This window comes from Camellia sinensis, chromosome 10 (assembly GCF_055761805.1).
Source record: "Camellia sinensis isolate YWXY chromosome 10, ASM5576180v1, whole genome shotgun sequence".
Classification (NCBI taxonomy): Eukaryota; Viridiplantae; Streptophyta; class Magnoliopsida; order Ericales; family Theaceae; genus Camellia; species Camellia sinensis.
The window spans coordinates 5,887,424-5,902,768 of record NC_138970.1 but is presented as its reverse complement, the minus strand read 5'-3'; the positions used below and the strand labels follow the sequence as shown (position 1 = coordinate 5,902,768).

Below are 15,345 nucleotides of genomic sequence, written 5' to 3'. Positions count from 1 at the left end.
ATCAAGATTGCTGGCATTTGTTTATGTCTTTGTTCAATTTCATGATTTTGTTGTGAAATTTGGCTCTTATTTCCTAGATTTCTTTGTTCCAGCCACAACCACATCATCGTTGTACCACTGTTCAAAGGTAATTTGATTTCTCTTTTTCACCCTTTCTCCCTTTGAGTAATTGAGTAATTCAGTTCGCATGTTCGAGTTTGGTATCAAGTTCATTAATTTTCTTTGTTCAATTTCATAATTTTGTTGTTTGAAGTGTTGGTATAGGGTTCGTTGACTTCTTTCAGGTATGATTGTTTGTATGTGTATGATTTTTTGAGGGCTTAGTTGAAGTGCTGGTAAAGTTGGTGTTTTTTGAATTTAGTTGAAGTGCTTAGTTGAATTTTCTATAAATTGGTGTATTGAGTTCCATGTCTTCATTTAGGATTTTTTTTTCTTCCTGTGAACTCACTCCCTACTCTTTGAAAAGAAAAAAAAAACAAAACAAAACAAAACAAAACAAAATTTTTTTGAACCATAAATGTATCTTGAGGTAGTCTATAGTTTATGGAAAATTTTAGGACCATAATGCATGTTTGTTCCATGTCTAAAGCATTCTGTTATCCATGTAGAACTCACTACTCTTTTCACTGCCAATGCACCACTACAACTTTGTCCACTAACCTCCATATAGTTGTCTCAAACACTTTAGAGAAGCAAGTGATCAAGTATGGTTATTGAGTTTATTTATTCCTTTATTTATTGTGTTTGTGTGCCAAACGAGTTCACTGAGCCATTTCCATTTTAAAGTCACTAGATAATTCATTCCCTTTGCCTATAGAATAATTAAGCCCAAAAAATGTGAAAAGAAAAAAATTAAACTACTATTAAACTGCTATTCTGTCAATTAAGACAATGAAAAGAAAAAAATTTAAACAATGGTGAATGCCTCCTTCATCATTTTGATGCACAAGAAGATGTGCATAGGGGCGGAAAAACACCATACGTTACATGTGTAAGCATGTATGTTACAACAACATTCAAATGCATACGATGTCATAAGCCATACCTCTGCAATAATATCTTTTTCCCATATTGATGCTAAGGGAATTACAAGAAACAATACAAGCCTCTCATCTAATACTTCTCTTGCACCAGCTTTATGCAAAAGCCTATATAAACGGCCTCTGCAATGATATCTAATTCCCATATTGATGCTAAGGGAATTAAAAGAAACAATATAAAATAGTAGATAGATATTCTGTTACTATGGACAAGTTTGGGGGCTGAGTAACATCACCCATGAAAAGAACAATATTTGGGTGCCACTGAAACAGATTGTTTATGTTAGTTGTTGATTTTTATATTCCCCTTCATTAGTTGGTTCACTTTCTTCTCTCTTTTTTTCAAGTACATTAGTTAGTGTCGTTTGGTTTTATTAGTTGATACTCCTAATACTAATACAATTTGTTGTTGCTTTATATCTTGATATAGTGACTTATTAATGCTTTATATCACTGTTACTAACTAATTATTGAAGTGATTAATAAAGCAGGTACTTTTCAGGTAATCGAGATGTTTGATAGGTTGGATTTGCATCTTCTGGTATTTTTCAATTCGATTTTCACAATTCTCATGCTTTGAATCTGTTCTCAAATAGAGGTCTTCACTTCAAATTTCGATTTTGGTCGTGAATTGTATAGGGTAAGGATGAATCTAATGATCCGCTTTCTGGGTTGGGTTTTGTATTTCTTACTAATGATATCTTAGTGGTGGTTACCAAAATAAAATATCACTTGGCTGGTTTTGTTTTTGATTAAATAAACAATGTTTGTTTGCCTATGGCATTTTCTGTTCTGATAAGACTGCTAATTGTTTCAGTATTATTCAAACAAGTTATTTTAGACCAAAAATGACTTAGATAGAATATCACTTGGCTGGTTTTGTTTTTGATTAAATAGACAATGGTTGTTTACCTATGTAATTTTCTGTTGTGATAATCTAGATGTTTGATAGATTAGGGTAAATAGTATAATGATTTCTTAATGGTGGTTACCAAAATATAATATCACTTGGCTGGTTCTGTTTTTGATTAAATAGAATGATCATTTTACAGAGCTGCAATGGTTCCTGTTGTAATTTTTTTTTTTAGTTACATTTTTTTTGATTAAAGGCATATAATGATTTCTTAATGGTGGTTACCAAAGTATAATATCACTTGGTTGGTTCTGTTTTTTATTAAATAGACAATGGTTGTTTGACTATGCTATTTTCTGCTATGATAATCTACATGTTTGATAGATTGGGGTAAATAGTATAATGATTTCTTAATGGTGGTTACCAAAATATAATATCACTTGGCTGGTTCTGGTTTTGATTAAATAGAATGATCATTTTACAGTGTTGCAATGGTTCTTGGTTTTGGTTCTGTTTTTTTCAGTTAAATTTTTTTCGATTCAAGGCATTGCAGTTTTTTCCATAACCTTTTGGTATGATGATGTTGAGAGCAAGAGCCTAATTATAAAGGCATTGCAGTTTCTTCATCTTCAAGTTCCTTTTTTTACTTTATTTATCCGTTTGCTAACATTGCAATTTCTTCATTGTCCTGTGAATTTCTTTATGTGCTTTAATTCTTCTTTCCTTAAATTCTTCAGTTTAAGTTCCTTTTTTTGCTTTGTTTATCTGTTTGCTAACCACATGTTTCCTCTCATTGTAGTTTCTTTATTTAGCTAGAATTGCTCGCTCCTCTTTCTTGGTTGACTTCATTGCTTTTACCAGTTACTCAACTGAACTGAACTGATTCTCACCAAGGTAATCTCTTTTTCCTCCTCTTTCTGATCTATTTTGTTACCCACAAAAGGTGCAATAAAAAAAAAACATTTGAACACCTCTTCTGGGTTTAGGTTTGCCTACCATTTTGATAGCAAATTGTTAGAAACCTTTTTTTTTTCTTCAAGCCACTGCCTGAATAATCTGAACTGCTAACTCCAAATGTTGACTAAATTTTAGCTTCATGAAACACCAAAGCACCACAATTGTATTTTCCATAATGCAATTTCACAATTTCTTTGCAATTTCAATATTAATTTCTTTATTATTTGTTTTTATACTTACTTATTTGAATGTAAGGTAATGTGTTTTCTTTCGGTTTTCGTTTTCTCCATCAAATGCGTCCCTTCCAAGTACCCGTTTTATATCTGTCTTCTAAACCACAATTTCATATGACTTCTTCTCAGCATGGGTTTTGTTGGAATTATTGAGTTTAATTTGGTTTGATTGATTGATTTGCACTCGGTTTGTTCTTCAGTTTTTGGCCATTGGGATTTCCTGAAAAGTACCACACAAAAAAAAGGTATTTTTTTTTTTTTAATGCGGGGGGCTTTGGTTTACATATGTGCGTGCATTCATCTGGTGTGTATTTTAATACTATTTACATATGTATGTTCATTCATCATGCTCTCTCTCTCTATTCAAGTGTAAGTAATTTCCTTATTGCTTCTTAGTTTTCAGTTTCGTATCTTAGGTGATTTTTGTTGATTTACACAAATAAATATGTGTGTGTGTGTGTGTGTCAAAAAATATACATTTTTTTTATATAGGTTTGTTCGAAGATGTCTATCTGGGTATATGCATCAAGCAGTGTTCTTCCCACAACAGCCTCATCTTTTGCAGGTAATTCTACTTCCAACATGGGTTTATATACTATTTGCAGATATATAAAAAATAAAAATAAAAAACAGAGAGCAGTGTGGGTTTGTAAGGTTTGTAATTTTGAATGTTTTTATTGATCATTGAATATTGCGTATGTCATGTTCTCTCATTTGTTGGTTTGTCACTTTTATGTGTTTAGAGCAGTGTGGGTTTGTAAGATTTTGGTTGTGAGATTATTAGGTTTGTGGGTATATGCATCATGATTGAGTCCTACAACAATGCCATTATACATGTGTTTGAATTGGGGTTTGAATTGCAGCAAGGTTATTTACCAATTCTGTTTCTAATCTATTCAATTAATTATTTGTTCTAACCATGTGTGATGATATGTATAGTTGCCCAACTCTAAAGTGGTCAGATTTTATTGATTTTCTTTTTCTTAACTTTATGTTTACAATTTTTTTTACTTATTCTAATATTTTGATTTGCAATATTAGTGAACATTATAAATCTTATATGTTTGTTTCTTAATTTGCATTAAGGCTAGGGGAATTGTTATTTTATTTGAGTTTTGAGTTTTACTTATGATCATTTTTTTTTTTTTTTGATCGGCAAAGAAAAATTCCATTAAAACGTGAAATTTCCATGTACAAAGAAAAAAAAACGCAATGAGAGAGATTCAAAGAGTAAAAACTTACTCTCCTACTGCTGTTACTCGCGTTCTTACAACCAACCTTTTAGCTTCACGATTTTAAAATTTAAACAACAACAACAGAAAACTAAAATACAAAAACCCACACTCTTGAGCCCCCACCTAAAACACAGCTACACACCCCAACCATCTGACTGCAGCAGCTACACACTGCAACAGCTACACACTCTAGAGCCCCACGTACTGATGATCATGTCAATAACAAATATTCAAAATGTATTTAAGGTTTGAAGCAAAATGAATCTGGATGGGTGTAGGTGAAGATTGAAGAAAGTGATGGAGGGTGGTTACATATACAAAACTGATGGGACTAAACTGATATAATAAGTGGCTTTGGGTTTTTGGACAAAATAAATGGGTTTTTTAAGCTGTATTGATTTGTAAATGATGGGGGAATTAAGTTAGTTAGAGTTTGTTATTGAATTACCAAGCGAAGAGTTTGCTTTCTGAATTTTATTTTTTTAAATTCTTTCTTAAGAACACTTCTTTCTTAAATTTTCTCTCTAACCTTATGTGATCAATTAAAGGAAGTTCCAAAAAGAAAGAATTGAACAAAAAATAAACCCCAAAGAAAATATTGATTGATTTGTGTAAATTAATATTTTTATCAGTCATTAATTTGTATCTATGTTGACAATGTGTTGTATTTGTTCGTAGTGTTTGTATTGGGTAACCAATTATTATTTTGCAACAATGTTTGTGTTTAGTTTGAATTGTGTGGTCTATAAAAAAACCTTTCATTCGTATGACAATGCATGTGTTTGTTTTGAATTTGGTAGTCTCTGCTAATTATCATATTGGCTTTTTTCTGTATTTTACAGGTGGATGAAGACTAGATGTGAATGGTAATATTGACTCCCTTTTTATAGGTCTACATTTTTTTAAGATTAAGGTTTTCTTATCTCTCTAATGATTTTGTATTGTGTATACTAAACGTGCTCTTCTTTGATTGATGAGTGTTGAAAGAGTGGCAATCTCGAGTACAAAATTTACACTATTTTTGGTTTCATCGTTGACAAACTTTGAAAATGATTGACGCTGTATAAAGTTAAAGATTATTTAAAGGCAGATTGATGCTGTGTAAACTTATATAGATTTGGTTTGGTTTGAAAGGTAGACATTTGGAGGTGTTTGTTATTTAGATTTTGATCAAGAATACCATTTTTGTATTGGCATGGTGTACTCCAAAGGGAGAACACCATTTTGTCGTTCCTCTTATTTTGAGGTTGTGTTTAAAGGGGATCCTCTTGCTAAAATATATGTTATCTATTCATTTTTTGTATGTCATGGGAAAACAAAATTTTAGGTTCTCAATGTTCCTAACTTAAGAGAAAATGATAAATGAAAATTATTCAAACAAAACATTATTTACACCGTGCCTTTAGGTTCTCAAGGTTCTCAATGTTATCAAGGTTCTCAATGTTCTCAAGTTCTTTACGAAGAAAAATATTTCAATATATTTTTTCAGTATCTTTATCAAAAAATGACACATATTTTACAAATTTTAACATAATACGTATAAATTATATCTACATTTCAATCTTAATATTATTTACATCATGCCTTTAAGCACGAACATACGCTAGTATATATATATAAAAAAAAATATAATCATATTTTTTGAAAAAAATAAAATATTTAAAGTATCATCATATACTACCTAAAGTATCCATCACTTCAAGGAAAATTGAAAAATGTCTTGTAGCTCAAATTTTGTGACTCAAAAATAGCTCAAATGGCCAAAACGATGGCCATTTTTATGTTGTTCTGTACTCAAAACGACGTCGTTTTGGCCATTTTTATGTTGTTCTATACTCAAAGCGACGTCATTTTGGCCATTTAAGCCACTTTTAAACTACAAAATTTGAGTTACGTAGCATTGTCGAGGAAAATTATGTTAGCTCCCTTTGCATAATTGAACTAATTATTGCTTCAAAAAGTACCAACTCATTGCCACATTGTGCTCACAATTGTATGATGGAAAAATTCTACTAGCTTTTAACTTTTTTTAACAAAAAAAAAAATTTAACTTTTTTATCTAAGGCCTAGTTTGGGAAGACTAAATAAGTGCACTTTTTGACTTTTTATGAAATATGGGTTGGGTTTGGGTTGGGTTTGAAGTGATGTGTTAGAGAGGTGATTTGACTTAAATAAGATGATGTGACTTAAATAGAATAGTGACTTTTTAACTTTTTGTCTTTTCTCAATCTTCCCAAACTAGGCCTAAGTCATTACTCAAAAAATTAACTTTTTTGATTAAAAAAATCAAAAATCAACTTTTTATCAACTTTTTAAAATATTCCAAAGCACCCTTTTATCAGATGTATCTTTAAATTAAGTTTTTTATTTTTTATTTAATTATAATTTATGATATTTTTAATTATACCTCATATATTATTTAATTATATCTCAAACATTATTTAGTTATTAATTTTTTTTATATTTTAATTATGTTTCATAAAATAACTAAATCAATTCTTCACATTGTACGATAAATTTTTCCAATAGTCAAATCAATTTAACACAAAATAAATAAATAAAATTTCACCTAGAAATATGGGCCCAAACTCCAAACTTTATATATAAACAATGTACAGACCAAATTTCCTAAACAACCAAACAAAATAAAAATATAACAAAAACCCTAAACAAAAATGAAAGAAGGAAAAAAGAAAAATGAGTTCCTAAACTATAGATAAATAATATAACCAAAAAAAAAAAAAAAAAAACATTTAATACATAAATGCAAAACCACAAAAACACTGCATTGAGAAATGCATATCAAGCAATGTCGTCAAGTTTCAAGCACCGCCGGTGGCCGCCTTCTTCAACCCATCATTCACGTCCCCTTCCGCCACCTTTCCTCCAAACCCATTCGATTCCGATGAAATTTTATCGCCGTTAATCCGGCGATCAGCTCTATATTTTCCCAACTCAACACCCCCGGAAGCGGCCGAGAAATTCGACTTTCCGGTGGAAAATTCAGACCTCAGATCATCCATGGCTTTCCTAAGCATCCCATTCTCGACTTGTATGAGCTCCAATTGACGCTTCACAGCCGAACAAGTCTCCACCACAAAATCACCTCCCTGTAAATTCAAACCCGGGCTCACCTTGATTGAATCTTTCGAATCGTCCTCTGTCATGGGTTCGATCCCAATTTTGTTCATCACCAGGAGAGGAAGCTTCTGGATCGAAATCGCCGCAGCGGGGTTCCTCGCCGCCGCTTCCTCCGCCACCGGAAACCTAAATCCCCACCTGAAATTCACCACCGCTCGATTCATCACCGGAACAACAGTCTTCGCGCTCGCCTCCATACCACTCAACAACCCACCAATCAAGCTCGCTGCCGGCGACTCCGATGTCAAAACCGTAATTCTCTTGCCGGAGAACATCGGGTTCTTCACTGGCGTCTCGACCACCTCCATCGATGAATCGTCGTCGGAGATCGAACCGTTGGGTTTCGAATTAATGCTCTTCACAACAAAGTCCGACGATTGGGACTTTTTGATACAGAAATCGCCGAATTGGGGCTTGAAGTGGATGAAGAAGCTAGGGTTTTGGTTCCCGATGAGATTGAACTCAGCGCTCATCGTCATGGGACTCGAAATCGGCGATCCAAAGTGCCCAATCCCGGTTTTGAACACGAGATTGAAAGGGTTTTGCGAATCGTTGGGTCGATACGCGATCTTCAGAGAAGGACCAGAGTCGAAGAAAGTTCCGAGATTCAGAGACAGTTCTTTCGATTCTCCAGCAACGATTCCGGATTGGAATGGTAACCCTAGAATGTTGAGAGGGACTTTAGCTCGAAAAAGTGGGTTTCTCTCTTCGCGAAACTTGATCGAAGCTTTCATTTTCAATCAATCTCACACAAACCCAACTCGATTCGAGAGAGATAGTGAATTGGGTAGTGATTTGATTTGGGTTTTGGTGGTGAATTTATATGGTACTGCAATGAAATTTGAGATTTGAATTTTGAAGATGAAGAAGAAAACGTTGTTGCTGAGTTCAGCGGAGATTCTGCAAAATTTGAGCTGGATTGGGGAGTCTCTGTGGGACTCTGGATTTGGCATTTCTTGGTACGAAACTACCCTTGCTGTTTATGCAAAATGACGGAATAGTTAGTAATAGTGGCGTGTAATAATGTGGTAGTGATGGGGGTATAGTTGTCAATTAAGTAAGGACGAGGTTGTGAGTTGTGGAACAGGTGGCGAAGAATAGGCCGTTTAAAAAAATATATTTAAATTTGAAATTTGAAAAAGTGGATGCTGGTCTGTAGCCTTGTTGGCGTGCTGTGTTGGCTTGAACTTGAACGGCAAACTAGTTAACTCACTAGCCATTTGGGTTAAGGGTACGTTTGGCCACGAGGACTTCTATTTTGCTCAAAATAATTAATAAAGATAAAAAAATTAAAATAATAAATAAAATAAAATGTTATATCATATATATTAATCAATTATTTTTATTCAACTATAAAAAAATTTATTACAAATTATCTCACAAATTTTTTTTTTTCTCATAAAATAGTCAAAAAATTAAAAATCTCGACCTTAGTAAACTCTCTTCTACAAGGCCTATTTTGGAAAGATAGTAAAAAGTGTCTTTTTAACTTTTAATCAAGCTTTTGGCTTTTTTAGACAAATGATTTGGGAAGTTGTAAAAGTGGCTTTTGGTTTTTTTTTTATTAATATTTGTTTATGATGTCAAATCATAATAAATGACCAAACTATCCCCATTTAGTTTAAAATATTTACAATTCCACCCATTTAACACATTTTGACCCATGAAGAATAGAATTGTAATTTCACCATTGGCTAAAAACCAACTTCCCAAATAAAAAAAAAAAATCAAAAAGCTAACTTTTGGTTTTTGCTACAAACCAAAAAAGTGGCTAAAAATCAACTTCCCAAAACAAGACTCATTTGTATTTTATTTTTTTGAAATTTAAAATTCAATATATTTTTTTATAGTAAAATTTAATAGTTAATCACTTTAAATTATTATTTTATTATAATTAACCGTTTTTGTTATTATTCTGTTAGGGATTTACACGAAATTAGGTCATGTATGAAACAATGACATATTTTATTGATTTTTCAAACAATAATATTCGTTATTTTTTTTAGGATAACAATATACCCTTTTTTTGATAATTTTATTTGCACTTTGCCTCTCTAATCTTAGTAGTAAAGTGCAAAGAGATCACCATATAAGGACATTATTGCATTAAAAATTTAATAAATGTGTTATGTGCTTTACAAATGATCTAATTTTATATAATTTTTTTTTGCAGAATTCTAACAAAAAAGGTTTACTGTAACAAGATAATCATTTGAAGTGGTTTACTTTTGAGTTTTAAAGTTTAGGAAAGAAAATATAAATGAGTCATAATTTAAGAAGATTTACTATAATTTACTCGTGGGTTAATTACATTAAAAATGATATTGACCACAAATATTCTACCAACAAAAATGCTATGAATCCACCATTATCACACATAATTTATTTTGAATGTGTTTGTATGGTAGAGATTAAATTGATGAAGTGTGGGTCCATGAGTAAAATAAATTTGAACCACTGTGTCATTTTTCTGGGTAAATTTTGAGTTAATAAATCTGAGTTTGTAGTATTGTTGTTCAACAATGATTCATCTCCCTTTTCCTCCCACCCCCTTTGACCCCCTCTCTCTCTCATTGGTTACATTTTCTTTTTCTTTTTCTTTTTTTCCTGCTCCTCCAATCACCACCCGCCACGTGGCAAAGGGGGTGAGGGAGTGACCCCCAAAAGGGGTCCCAAACATTATTCATTGTTGTTTTACCAAACACTAATATAGGTGTGGAGTCCTATCCGCGTAGGTCCTACACTCATGTAAGTGTTTAGAATAATTTTGGTAGAAAATTTGTATCTCTAGCATTACTCTAATTACATTAACATCCCAAAATTATTTGCAAATATCAATTATCTTTTTTATTATTATGAATTTGTATATTTTGACTATTTTAATGAAAACGTATTAATCATCTAAAAAAATGAAAAGCTATTGATTTCCTTACCTTTAGATCTTTTTAAAAAGAGTGTATTTATACAATTTTTATAATTAAGAGTTCAAGATGAATGGGTTCATAGATGGAGTTGAGATACTTTCCATGTAATGGATGATATCCAATGGTTCTGAAAAAACTATCTTAACGAGTGTAATGATTTTTTCTTAATTAAAAATAACAATAAATTCACGTACTTATTTTATAGTTATTGAATATGTAATAGAGAGTACTATGATCTTCATAAATGAGAGGTATAAATTAATATTCCTTAATAGTTAAGGGAACTGGGTGTATTTAACCGTAACTATTTTGATATGCAACATTGTTACACATATAAACACTTAATTAAACTACAAAAAAATACATAGAAAATGAACTGTGTGACATCACACTGAAAATTAATTTCAATCACAGATTAAGACATTTAAGTTCATAATTTATCTAATTCTTTATTCATTTCAAACAATTTAGTAGTGGGTCAAGTGAGGTGGCCGTAGCGGCCCTAATTAAACATAGGCCAAATGCTGGCCTGTCCAGTGCCTACCACTACAGGTCCAGTGTTAGAAACCATTGGGCCTAGCCCATATTCTGGGTGGGCTTCAATCCTCTGGCCTTCCTTTTGGCAAAGGCAAGAGGTACAATTGCCCTAAGCTGTAGTTGGTATTTAGGGAGGGTAGTTAGTTAGTTGGACTTTTGCTATTCAACTTTATGAATACGAAAAATTTTCACGAATACAAACACGAGATAAAAATGTGTATCCTACATTTGGGGTTTGCCAGTGTGTGGAACTTATTATTTAAGGTCATTTGCAATGCGAACATTTTCTCAGCATCCAGAGCTTGTGTTAAAGGTCCTTTGGTTTGGTTTGGTTTGGTTTGGTTTGGGTTGGGTTTCATGTGCATTTTATTTTATTTTATTTTATTTTATTTTTTAATTTAGAATTTTTTACCAATTCGTTTACTACAACTTATAAGAGAAAAAATAATTTAATTAAGATCAACAAAGTCAATTAAAGGCATTTTAAGATTTGACTTCTATATATAGATTAATTTAGAATAATTTATAACAAATACAAGGCACAAGTGCACTTATTGTTTCATCTTTGCTCTACTTCACCAAGCTCTACTAGCTTGGGGAAATTTTATTTCAACACATTTACTTATCTCAATACACACATTTAATGAAACGTTATTTTAATAACAATTATATCCTAAAATAAAATGATTATAATGGATATCAAAACACACACATCACTACTAAAATAGTGACTTTTTGCGTCTAATTTTTCGCGACTGACTATTTAGCGGTCGCAAAAAATAATATCTGCAGCCCCAAAAAAAATAAATGAATTGAAATATGAAAAATCTAGAAATCCCCTAGATGTTGATTTGTGATTATGTATCAATTTTAAGCAGAATTTAACAATCCCAATCAAACAATCAAGACAAAGAGACACAACGATTTAACGTGGAAAAAACCACAATTGGACACCTCCAACTGTGATCAAAAAACCACGGGCAACAGCCACAAGAACAATCCACTAAGAAGATTTAAAGGAATTACACAGGTATACTCTCAATTACCTAGCGAATCCACAACGCCTAATTGAACCAACCTCTATGTGCCTCTTCCAACCCCATCTTCACCACGGAATTGTCTTTCTGATGAGCCACTCCGGATTCCACCAAAGCTTCAGGCTCGAATTCTTCAGAATCCACAACTGAAGAATAACTCTCTCTTTTGTGTATAACAAACAAACCTTTGATGTACTCTCTTTAGATCATGAGTTGAAAACTCAATAAAAACATCAAAGAAAACTAGCAAAATCTCTCCAGATATAAACCTTAAGATCCAAAAATAAGATCTGGAGAAGTTCCATCAATCACTTAGTTTTGGGAGAAAACCAAGTATTTATAGAGAACCAAAAGTAATCCTAGATTCAGAAGAAAACCAACTCCTTAATCAAATCTTGGAAATCTGGGATCGCGCGGTCCGCTCGAGCTCAACACAGCCCGCTTGAGCGGACTGACCAAAAACAGCGTGCGAACAAACTGAGATGCGCTCGAGCGTAGGAGAATCCGCTCGAGCGTAAAATCACACCCACCAGTATTTTTTGCTTGCCCTGACAAAATACTGAGACCTGCTAATCTACGCTCGAGCTCACAAGGCTCCGCTCGAGCGGACAGAACAAAAACACAAAAAATTACAATTGAATCAACACAATGTTTTGTCTCCGGATTTGACAACATAGGTAGTACCTTCTCTGAAAAGCACAATTCGAGTTGGATTCGCATCTAAACACTCATAGCCTCACTGAAATAAAAGTGCGAAAATAAATACAACTGAAAGGAGTTTTGTCAAACGGGGTTGCCAAGAATAAAACCTAACAATCTCCCCCTTTGGCAATGCCGTGACAAAACACACCTAACAAATAAAATCCTAAACACCCCAACCCATTACAGCCAACAAAAGCCAACTTCTTTCTCAAGGTCATGATCTGCAAAACAGCTATTAGTGCCACAATCTCCAAAACAACTATTAGTCCCACAAGAGTATATGAAAAAACAATAGACATATGACACAATTATCTTGAAACATGAGATGGAAAACATGAATAGATGAAAACTAAGACTCATGAAAAACAACTCTCAAACAAAAAAAGCAAGATCAAAGACCACCCCAAGCAATGATATGACGATGTAAATATCAGGGGCATGCAAAAAGGGCAAATAGGGCATAGCAACATGCAAAATAAATAGCCAATCTCCCTTACCAAAACATATCAAAATGAACCAAACTCCCCCTCACTAAAAGCAACCACAAACACTTAAAACAGTGAACAAGAAGAAAATGATAAAAATAATATGGTGGAGCAAGTAAGGAATTTCAGATTAGTACCTTAAAACACATAAGATTATCCAAGAAGCACCATTACTAGTAAACACAATGTGCACAGTCTGTAGAAGATTCCTCATGCAAGAAAGTGATGCATTATGTGAAAAGCATAGATCCCATGATAAAAGTGTGTGTGTGACTCTTGGAGTTCGACAAACACTAGATTCAATCCTAGTAGTGATATGAAAGTCGGACCTCCGACAAGAGAATCTTAAGCACGCCAAAGGAAAGTCAAACCACTAGGAATCAAGGGGTATTTGGTGAGTAAAGGCGGAGGCTCCCCCTCAATCAATGAATCTTTTTCCCTTTTTTTTCACACTTTTTCTTTTCTTTCTTTTTCACATTTTTTTTTCTTTTCTTTCTTGTGCATATTTTTCCTTTTTCCTTTTTCTTTTTCTTTTTCTTTTTCTTTTTTTTCTTTTTTTTTTGCACAATCATTGGCGGCTGACACGCTCAAGAGTATGGAAACCGAACCAGAGAAGCATGGATATAATAAGGATGGCCTGGTTGGTGACTCTGAGGTAGCCTTTTCCTCATGGCTAGACTGCAAAGAATTAAGGGGAAAGCCATGGAGATGCAAAAGGATGGTAGGTGGTTAAGAGACTCAACATCACCCAAGATATGCTAGTATAGGTCAATTCCTCTAGAAAAGCAAAATATACAATGCCAGAAGTCCATAAAAAAATAATCACTATGGCGGAAGACTCCAAAATTTGCTAATCCAAGAGTGTGTACAGAATGAGACATACTAATCAAAAAACACACACTCCAAAATGAGTAATGACCACAGAAAGCACACATATATTAACATGTAATGGATATTCTCATCAAATCCAAGATGCACCAAGGACCACTCAAAAATTTCAAGCTTGCAAAACCATACTAAGAAAAACTTTTTGGAATTTTTTTCCTTTTTTTTTTTTCAAAAATAAAGCAAGACAAAAAAAATGAACAAGCACACATGTTTTTTTTTTTTTTCATTAAAAACACCACACAAAAACCCAAAAGCTAAAACAAATAAACGAATTAACACAAGTCAAGTTTTCTCACCCAAATCGTTTTGATCTTAACAAAATTAGGTCTAGCGGTCTTGGTAAATGTCATGGCATTGTGAACACCCTCATGAATCTTGGTATTCTGCCTGGACATGTAAGGTTGTCTCCTAACCCAAAAAGTATTCGAATTTCTACCCTTTTGAGACACTCTCCCATACAACTTATAACAATAAGATCGAATATGACCATGCATACCACAATGATGACAAATAAAAACAGGGTGTTCCTTCTTTTCTTTTACCTTACCAACTCTAGGAAGTTTGAGAAGTACATCCTTGTGTTGAATTTTTTGTTCTCCCTTTCCTTGAGTTCTTGTATCATGAGATGTTGAAGCACTCTGTTTTTGCTCTTTCTTACCACCAAAGCCAATGCCACTCTTGTCACAACTCTTTTGTTGAGATCCAATGATATCCTCCAAGTCTTTGATCCTTTGTTCCAAAGACCAATGGTAGCCATAGCACACTTGAGCTCTTCCTCTTTTTTGATCATTAGTTCTTCCAAAGCAACTTGTGACATCTCGAGAGATTCAATCTTTTCTTCATACATGGCATGGGTTTGCAGTAGCTCATTCCTCTCTGTCTCACAAGTCAATAATTTTGCACAAAGAACTTGTCGATCATCAGCTACCTTGATGGCATTAATCCTAGCCTCGGAAATCTCCTCCTTAAGTTTGACATTCTCACATTCACATGCTTTGAGTTTCTTTGTGAGTTCGTCATTCAATTTGAATAACTTAAGAGACTCCTTATACAACTTCTCATAAGCTTGCTCAAGCTCTTCATTATCACTCTCCGAGGATTGATCATTAGTGGTATTCTCAACCGACCTCTTTGAATCCATTATCACAAATCAAACAAGATCTCGTTCTAAAGGAATTTTTTTTTAAAAAAAATAGAATGACCCGCTCTGATACCAATTGAAAAATCTAGAAATCCCCTAGATGTTGATTTGTGATTATGTATCAATTTTAAGCAGAATTTAACAATCCCAATCAAACAATCAAGACAAAGAG

General features: G+C 33.2%; 1 protein-coding gene across 1 annotated transcript; it reads right to left on the bottom strand.

Moving 5' to 3' along the window:
- Positions 1-6,896: 6,896 nt before the first annotated feature.
- On the bottom strand, positions 6,897-8,776 carry LOC114266067 (uncharacterized). The gene has a single exon (XM_028206968.2). It carries the CDS (start codon positions 8,191-8,193, stop codon positions 7,141-7,143), a length of 1,053 nt encoding a protein of 350 aa, XP_028062769.2. The 5' UTR covers positions 8,194-8,776; the 3' UTR covers positions 6,897-7,140.
- Positions 8,777-15,345: the final 6,569 nt, after the last annotated feature.